Source organism: Dermacentor albipictus, chromosome 10 (genome assembly GCF_038994185.2).
Source record: "Dermacentor albipictus isolate Rhodes 1998 colony chromosome 10, USDA_Dalb.pri_finalv2, whole genome shotgun sequence".
Classification (NCBI taxonomy): Eukaryota; Metazoa; Arthropoda; class Arachnida; order Ixodida; family Ixodidae; genus Dermacentor; species Dermacentor albipictus.
The window spans coordinates 37,718,748-37,728,295 of record NC_091830.1 but is presented as its reverse complement, the minus strand read 5'-3'; the positions used below and the strand labels follow the sequence as shown (position 1 = coordinate 37,728,295).

The following is a 9,548-nucleotide window of genomic DNA, read 5'->3' as shown; positions in this document are numbered from 1 at the left end:
ATGCTGTGATTGTACCAGATAATTTTATTTATTGTCAGGATACGTAACTCAGTGAAGATGGGGGTAACATGAGCGTTATAAGGAGCTGAAGCGATGATACGGACAGCGTTATTTTGGATGTGCTGCAAGGGAGCTATATGACAGCGATATGTAAGACCCCAAGAACTGATGCAGTAATTTAAGTGGCTATAAATGAAGGCATAATACAGTGTCAGGAGAGTGTGCTTTTGAAAGTACTGTCTGGCCTTTAAAAGCACTCTGATTCCATAGGCAGCTTTCTTTTTTATGAAGTTGACATGCAAATTAAATTTTAGAAAGGAGTCTAATTGAACACCTAAAAATGAGCACTCATTAGATGGAAATATACCATTGTAATCATTTAAGAATCATCATCTCATGGTCGTCGTACCATAGCCACGCATCGACTTTTTCGTTCCACTGATATCATTCCTTCTTCGTCATTGGGCTGTCCTAACTGCATCGGCGTCATACAGTTATCGTCACGACGCCATGCCAATGGGTGACTTTGGCAAGCGAGTGTGAAGATACCGGACTGTGAAGCACAGAACAGAAGCAACGGATGTCTCAACAGGACAACTCGTGTTGTTACATTCTACTGAACTCTTAAGTACGATGTGTCCATACATAGTAAGCTAATCACATTACCATGTAAAGTTATTATTACACGAGTGCTGCCGTAATTTGTTCGATAATATAATAATCCCATTTGTGGCAAGCACACATTCTGATCCAGACCGCTGCTATAAGGCTTTGTAAAAAAAAAGCGCTCCCGACTTTTCTGACCTTCCTGTATCACAACCCAATTTCCGGTGAAGCTGTTTCTCTGGAACAGCGTCAATAGGAGTTTGATTGGCCATAATTTATTCATAAATTTTAAAACGGTGCCCCGTTTATATGAGGCCTGTCATAAGTCTTACCCGCATATAACGTTTTCGAGCAGTAGCTGGAAATTTTTCGAGAGCTGCAAATACTCCATGCTCATTTTACTTCTCCAGAACATTGTCCATGTTACCTCGATCGCACCTTTATCACTAATTTCGCTTCGGTTGTATTCATAGTTGTCAGTAGTCACTGAGTTCTAACTTGATGTTTTTTTAAAGATATTTCAAGGACTATGGGCTGGAGTGCGCAGAACAACCGTTATCCGCAGTGTTTTATCCTCGAAGGCATGAGCACTTGAAGGAGTGTCCCCTTCAAAGGCTGTACTTAGTTTTTACCAAGAAAATATGAGCTTCTATTTATGACAAAGGGAAGCCACAAGAGAATCGCATGAAAAATTAAGGCGTAACCGAAAGCGGAGGAAACGTGTACCTTCTCTCCAGGGGTAGGCATAAGGAAGCAGCCAATCTCCGAAAAGCAAAGCTTGATTCTCTCTCGCAGCTCCTTCAGCTCCTTTGCCTGCCCCTCCTTAATCGCCAGCCGTCTTTCCAGTAGCTTCCTTCCACCTTCAGCACCGTACTTGTACTCACATGCACTCCTCCAATCTCGCACCAGAAATAGAAGCTTTTGAAAGGTCTTTCCTGATTCCTGCATACGGGGAGCTTTCTCAGTTTTTAGCCTTATTGGTCTCGCTAATTAGTGTTCGACCAATAAATACCTTTGGCGCCAGCCTGCCGTACTCAGTAAAGAACTGCAGGTGCTGTAGATCATCCTCCATGATGTTGTTCATGAGGTTGTAAACCTGAACGGAGCTCGTTAACATGCTGAGGGAGAATATCATAGTGTTGTCTTTTAACGTTGACTCGCAACCAAAGGTCCCTTGAGTGTCCATTAACAAAACCGCCACCTTTTCACCATTGGATTTCGTCATCTGAAGAAATAATTTAATGTATATGCAGCCCTTCTACGCGCTACCAGAAAGCACTTACCAGAAATACTTCCTTCCAGAGCAAGATGCCAATGGTATGGCGTTCATAACCAGGTTTCCATTCAAAGCCCTCAAACGGAATTGTCATGTCCCTTAGCCAGTTGGGTCGGCCATTGTTCCTCAGGTATTGCAATAAGAAGTTGAGGAGGAAGGATTTACCCTGTCGGTATGCCCCTGCGACCGAAACGACGACGACTGGAAGATCTTTCACGTTGTCAGCCAAGAGGATGCTTTGCAACTCGTTCATGTTGAGTTGAAAGCTGTTGCCTTTGAGTTGCAAAATTTGCACTTGTTGAGCACTCATCGTGGTAGCCGGCAAGCGTGACCTGCATCGAGCACGCGTTTGGTGGAAAACATCAAAATTTCAGAAAATAATAAAGTTTCCTGCTTATTTTCAACGATTTGCTCCGATTGAAATACATCACAATATAAACGACCTGTGCTCCTGCAAAGTAAGCCAAATCGCTAAACCACATCTGAGCCAGCAGTTATTTGCATTAGGAACTGCATTTTCATACAATTAGTTCGAACATTCATGTGTATAATAATGGACCAAATGGAAGATCAAAAAAGGTGTTACAAAAACGCGTTTTCGATCAAATATCAGCCAAGTTCTTCGCATATGCTAATCAACATGATCCAAATTCCATAACGCAATTGCGGCACTGCTAAGGTACGACGAGATAGCGTTGATAGGCCATCTGTTATGAGAGCTTCCTGGCCACGTCGTCTAGGCTTATATGTTTTCACTGACAAAACTGCCCTGGGTGTACATTATGGTGGCTGTGAATGAGTTGGTGGCCGTTCGCCGCTAAGCAGGATTCTGCGGGGCAAGTGCTTCCTTAGCCACATTACGCAGTGCGCCAGTACTGCCTGGGTGATTGCGCATCGTAGTAAACCTGGGCAGCCACAGTGGGAGCTTGAAGCATGTCTTCACGTCGTCTCCTGCAGTTCTGAAGTGCGCTGACGGAGTCGGTCCCGCGGTGTACGGGGCTCCATGTGCTGAAACCACCGTCTTTTCGCATTTAGCATACAAGCTGAAGGTTGGCTTTCAGCTTAAGGAATAAAATTAAGTAGGTAAGTGTTACACGTCTGCAAAACGTTAAGGCGAAAGCGTGTTTGAACACTTGGCATAATGTTTGTCTCTATTACGATACGTTTATCAAGAATTGTGGCAGGTATCTATCCGATGGAGATGGAGCGTGATGTTGGCTATCCGACTAATCACCGCACCTACTGGTAGTGGGCCAGTGCGGTCAGTGCCTTCTCAAAGGGAGGGACAGTGTGGCAACGTCGGCATGATGAGCGGCATCGGAGCCAGCGATGGGAGAAGACGATGACGAACGTGGGAGCAGTGGCATGAGTGCGAGGGGCCATATGGGGATGCTGGCAAGATGGGTGGCGTTGGAACAAGCTGGTGAAGAAGAAGACGACGACGACGAACGCGCGAGCACTGGCCGAGGATGTCTTTGTGACCACGTAACATGCATAATAGGGCACGCATTGGGCAAACCCTTAGCAAGCCAGAACTGTGGAGCAGGCATGACTTCAGCAAAGCGCGTTAGTCTCGCACCCGGGAGGCCTGGCGATGCATTCTCTAGGAGTCCGCCTAGTATACTGTCCATTTCGCCCGCTACCGATTGACTGGGGCTGCTCGGCTCCTCGTCGTTCGTAGAGCTGCATCCAATCAGCTGCGGCCGAACTTGCCAGTGCATTAGGTGGACTCTTGCAGAATCCACCCCCCCCCCCCCACCCCTTGGTTCGTTCCCATCCAGACCAATATGTACCAAATTCTCCTTTCAAAGCCTCTAATTTACTTTGCTTAAAGGAACCTGTCTAAGACAAGTAACGTCAGTCCTAGCACTGTCGCGTCGGCCATTTTTTTCGTCACTGCTCAGTTTGGTAAAAGGCGCTACCGACATGGCCACCTAATTCTCTCTCCTTAAATGTTACCTCATCGTAACGATGAATTGGCGGACACGCATGTGGCGACACAAAGCCATGCTTCTCTAACCGTCACTGAACGTGCTCAAGTTAGGTTGATTGCATCGCTGCCCTGGCGCCACGAGGTAGGCAACTACACCATCACATGTGCTTTTATATTTTGTGTGCGAGCGTCTATCCGACAAAAAGAAGCCTTATGGCTCCACCTCTACCACCCAGTGACCCCACAAAACACCTTGAAATACAACCTCGTAACAAGAGGAGCCAGGCAAAGGTTTTGGAGCAAAGTTTAATTAACTGAATAGTTTGGTAGAACGGTGGCATTTATTAAAATAGCTGGCGAAACGTGCTCAGTACCGTCGGTGGACTACCAAAAACAAAACGACTTAGCGAAGCTTGGCGAGGCACTAAATGAACGCCTAGGGAACGAGTGACTGTTGTTGATACATCTTTTTTGCTTTGCTTATGCTCAGCCGTAGTATTGTTGCAGACATGACAAAGGAGACACGAAAACAAGAATACCGAGTGCAAAGCGCTTTAAATTCACCGTTTCTCTTAAAGTAGGACCCTTCGCTTTGACAAATCAAAAGAGCCAAAGCCATAATTTCTTGTCGAATTATATCTAAATATTGTGAAGTACAGTTGTTGTAGAAGTCCAAGTTGCTTGTTTTTTTGCTGCCAATATGCCAAGAAAAAAACTAATTTTCCATGAAATGTTTCCGTTTTCTTCACATCACTTTCTACTGCTTTCGCTGCCTCTGAACAAAAACAAAACTCGTAAAATATACCTAAAAACGAGTTGCTGTGACTTTTTAGTAGCTTTGTGAGCCTCAGCAAGAAGCTGAGTTTTGTGGTACCAGCGTTTTTGTTCATATCTTTGAGACGCATTTCAAAGCATTCAGTCAGAAAATGAGAAGGAATATTTTATTGGCCTTCACGCGAAAAACAACAAAATCGGATGCTTCTGGCTCTTGCGTCATTGGTGAGAGTCGTACAATGATTATCGTTTATCAACAATGCATACGCGGCACTCCGGCGGTTTCGTTATTGCGTGGTTCGTAAGAAGGAAACCAGCTGTTTATTTTGATATGAACGCCCGCAAAATTTATCTCGATACTGCACAAAATTGATAGAGGCTTTAGCATATGCAAAAAAAGTGAAGGCCGACGCCTGCGGGCTCAAGACACCTCATTAAATCACTTGACATCATCATTCAATTGCGTTGTTACTTCTTATTACTTCTTTTCTCTCACTAATGGTCGTGGGTTCGAGTGTCTTAATTGACGTTACATTAATTACGTGCGTCCTCATTACTTCGTCCTAATTAACACTAGAAGTCGTGGGTTCGACTCACACCGAAGGTCGAGGGTGTGACTCCAGTTACGATTGACATCTAGCATTGTGATACCTTGCATCGCTTCTCGACGATGAATGCTTCACCGGCGAACGTGCAGCTATGAAAGGCGCTTAACGCTGCATCGTCGCTTTCTCAGGACCAGGGAGCTGGCCATTAAATCAGTGTAACCACAGCTGACGGGCGAGACGAGCACCCCCCCACACGAGGCTGGACCTGACATAGACGGCGACACGCCAACAAAGGTGCTCACGTAGAGACGATTACAGCCGCCATTATTCGGAGAAGCAAGAGCTAACTGTGGATCCCGCTCGGTCGGAGCCTGACCCTGACAAACAGACCATCAAGAACTGTCCACTAACGTATTAAAGAGGCCAACGTCGAGGACTTCCGCGGGAGCGACTTCGACCTCAATTTCCCAGCTTGGCACGTCGTTGCCTCGTATGTGGGGGCGAACCTGCAAAATTGGAGGCGGAGGATGGTGGAGGATGCTGCGTCATGTGAGGCATTTTGCAAACGGTTCAAAGATTGTGCTTAGCCGAGAAGAAGAACAGTGAATTTCCCCAACGAGAGAAAGGGGAAAGAGAAGTTTATAAAATGCACATCTTCAGGGTGTTGTGGTCAAGCTAGATAGGACTCCTCCACCAGTGCGTACGCGCATGCACATCGCTCCGGCGAGTGCTGTACGAGTAGCATGCCATTCGACGCCACCGACGTGCCGAACTGACGTGCATGGTTCATACGTGTATAAGGGCTTACTATTCACACCATCTCCAAGCTTGCTTTTTCGTGTTCGCTGACTGAGGAGCCTCCCAGCAGCAGCCGCAGGCACCCGAGCGTTGTGTGTGGAGTATGCGCACCGCGTGTAGATTGTGTGCGTGTGCCTGGCTTTCAAGCTGGGCGCGTGCGTGTCGTGCCCTATGCGAGTTAACCGTTCTTGTTGAACTCTGCGTGAACGTGCTGAGTGGGTGTTTCATGTGCCGTGAGAGGTGTATGCTACGACAGCCGCACGCTTTTGTGAGCGCCGCATGTGTGTATCCATCACCGAGGCCACCACGACGCGGACTCCCCTCATCAGTGCACTTGTTTTCCTCCTGACTTTCTTGAACAATTTACCAGACACCAGGTGCGCACGTGGTCTTTCCTGTGGATACGTTTGTAGCACCAGCTTGTCCGAGCCCCAAGACTCACTGGAGGTCGGCCATCGCCTCACTTCCCTCCCACTGCCCTTCAACATTTTAACATTGCGGGAGATCGAGCACACGCAGGCAAAGGCAGCCAGCATTGCTTACAAGTGCTTGGCGAAGCAGGCAGTGACCCCAGCCCATATTCCCCCTCCCCCCTACCTCCATATTCTCCTGCCATGCTACCCAATCTGTCTAAGCCTTCCGCGCCCGCTGCGGCTCTACTTTGGAGCTCGCGGTCCCTAGCTGAATTCAGCGCCACCCGTGCTGGCGAGCACTTGCTGTGCGCACACTTCCGAGAAAGCAACTGCTCAGAGCACAGACCCTTGCTCTATTGACTTCCGCGAGGACTCTGGTAATTCCTGCGATGAAAACATGAACACCACAAGTACTGCCAAACGTGCGCGCGACAACTAACGCAGCGACAAAGCACAGCGCAACATGCCACCACCGTGTGTCACATCAGCGAAGCAAGGTGCCAACGACGAGAATATGGATACTGCGACTCCCTCGGGAGCTGACGCTGCCGCGGAACCTTGTGTGTCCGGTGCTTCTACAAAAAAAAATTACCGACGATTACGTTACTTCCTAATGCGAAATTTGAGCGCAGCAAATAAGCTGTTTCACCTTTTCGATAGATTGAGGCAAAGAAATCGAGCAACACATGTATGCGCTATCATAGAATTCTTTTTGTTATTTTTCACACGTATTCCTTTAACAAAGACTGCACTAACAGTTCTTGACAGTCATGAAGGAAGCTTTGTGGTCGGAGAAATAGACTGATATATGTTCGACTTGGTACACCAATGCTTGATTCTCAAAGACGAGATCTATACAAGTGCCTCGCGAGGTTGTCACAGCCGTGGGACGCGTTACGAGCGAGAGGAACGGGATGTTCTCCCGCATATGTGTTAGGAAATTGCTGTTTGTCTTTATGTCAACATTAAAGTCCCCCACTACTAACATCGGTGAGGATCGATGGACGGTTAATGCGAGTTGCAGGAAGTGCACGACATCTTTCGTGAGTGCGGTAGCGGACTCACGAAAGCGGTATCAGTCGGTCGCTGCTAGCGCTGGGGGGATGAAAGGGGGGCGGAGCTGGTTACGAGGCCGACGACAACGCCGACGACGACGCGAAACTCAGGAACGGACGCCAAAGAGCCATTTGTGTAGCCAGCCCTCCTCCACAGTCTCTCCTCCTCCCTTCCATCATCCTCCCTCGCCCGGAGAGCCGACAGCGCGCATGCGCGGCGGCGGAGCAGATTCGTCGGCGAGCTGGTTACGAGGCCGACGACGACGCGAAACCCAGGAACGGACGCCAAAGAGCCATTTGTGTAGCCAGCCCTCCTCCACAGTCTCTCCTCCTCCCTTCCATCATCCTCCCTCGCCCGGAGAGCCGACAGCGCGCATGCGCGGCGGCGGCGGAGCAGATTCGTCGGCGAGCTGGTTACGAGGCCGACGACAACGCCGACGACAACGACGACGCCGACGACGACGCGAAACCCAGGAACGGACGCCAAAGAGCTGCGCTCTAAAAAAGATTTACAGTGCTCCTAAAGCCAACCAGACGCCCCCTCCATTTGGAGCTCCCGAAGTTGATCCAACTTCGCCCACGCCTGCTGGGGTGAAACCTACTAAACAGCTGCAAGCAATGCTCCTGCTCTTTCGCACCCGGCACCCTTTGTATCAGCAGCTGAGAATGACTTTGCGGTCGTCCAAAGGTGCGAGCGACCTGGCCGGAAGCGCCGGGAGTTCCCAAAGTATGGAACACCTCCACCACCGAAGCCCACATCGCAGCCAGTTGCAGGCACGCTGCTATTCCAGCCAGCGGAGAAGTCGGGGTCGTTTCATCGCTCGTGACATCGCTGGTGACGCCTCACCATTGCACAGGCCTCATCTGCCGTACCTAGCGTGCTTGCTGTAAGCGTCAACACCAAGTTGAACATTGTTGTGGCAGATACGGACACTACGGAGCCGCAACAGGAGCTGCTGTCTATGAACTCCACCTGCGGAGAGGCTATTTAAGGGCACCTACCAGTGGACCGAAGCCAGTCCAGGGGGTATGTCTACGGTATCGACGGAGAGTACACAGACGAGCAGCTGCTCGCTGCCATCACCGCGCCTGTGCGGGTGCTTTCAGTGGCAAGTAATGGCAGCACACTAACTGCTGCCTTCGCAGCAAGCAAACCTTGGTGTGACCTGGAGACGTGGTTCGCCCGAGCACCCTAGGCTCTGTACGAACTGCTGAAGACTGGGACATGTCACTGCTGCCCACGAGTAGCATCATGCTGCCTTCCGGAGCATCGGACTTCTACTCCCTCCCACAAATACAATGGCTCTGCTCATCTGTCCGTCAGCTGCCGCTCGCGTCACTGTCGGAAAGGTGGTGCTGGGAGGCAGAGCCACCCCACGGGTGGTGGAGGTCACACATTTGGCGCTCCAGGTATGTGGATTCTCGCTTCCAAGTCTGCATTCATCAATGCTCGTAGAGTAACAAGAATTGTCAGCCGGCTACTTCTGGGAGGAAATGGCTGGACATATGTCTCTCCCATGCTGACGTCCCCTCCGTGTTCTTTTAAGGATTAGCAATGGCGAACCTAACGTCGACAGCAAGAAACTACTTGCACTGGAACATAAGACAGCCATAAGACAATTCCTAAGACTTCCACCCCATTCGCCGGTGGCTGCAACACTGGGGGAGGCCCTCGCCTCTCTTTGCTAATGCTGCGGCAGCGGCTGCACCACACAGACCACCTGCACCACATTCCTGATGGCGATGCCCTGGTGCCCAGACTGCGGAGCCTTCCTTCCTCACAAATGGGCAGCATCTGTGCATTGTACGCTTTCCTCTTTAGGGATAATGGCAACCTGCTGTTCATGATCTGAGAATGCCTGCCAAACGCACCGCAGCCCATTCTTATTATTCTGGTTATTTCTGTCTCATGATCCGGATCTGCCGTCGCTACTTGCCCTAAGTAGATGTATTCCCTTACTACTTCCAGTGCCTCGCTGCCTATTGTAAATTGCTGTTCTCTTCCGAGACTGTTAAACATTACTTTAGTTTTCTGCAGATTAACTTTTAAACCCAATCTTCTGCTTTGCCTCTCCAGGCCAGTGAGCATGCATTGCAATTGGTCCCCTGAGTTACTAAGCAAGGCAATATCATCAGCGAATCGCA

At 49.3% G+C, this 9,548-nt stretch overlaps 1 protein-coding gene across 1 annotated transcript; it reads right to left on the bottom strand.

The window, feature by feature from the left end:
- Positions 1 to 1,226: 1,226 nt before the first annotated feature.
- LOC135911856 (atlastin-2-like) lies at positions 1,227 to 2,192 on the bottom strand. The gene is made up of 3 exons (XM_065444189.1): positions 1,890 to 2,192; positions 1,619 to 1,831; positions 1,227 to 1,548 (listed from the first exon to the last, which is right to left on the bottom strand). Exons 1-3 carry the CDS (start codon positions 2,190 to 2,192, stop codon positions 1,228 to 1,230), a joined length of 837 nt encoding a protein of 278 aa, XP_065300261.1. The 3' UTR covers position 1,227.
- Positions 2,193 to 9,548: the final 7,356 nt, after the last annotated feature.

Coding starts and splice junctions, on each gene's coding strand:
- LOC135911856 (XM_065444189.1), bottom strand. CDS start 2,192: ATGAGTGCTCAACAAGTGCAAATTTTGCAACTCAAAGGCAACAGCTTT. Junction 1,832..1,889: donor TCTGGAAGGAAGTATTTCTG/GTAAGTGCTTTC, acceptor TTATTTCTTCAG/ATGACGAAATCCAATGGTGA. Junction 1,549..1,618: donor ACGGCAGGCTGGCGCCAAAG/GTATTTATTGGT, acceptor CCCCGTATGCAG/GAATCAGGAAAGACCTTTCA.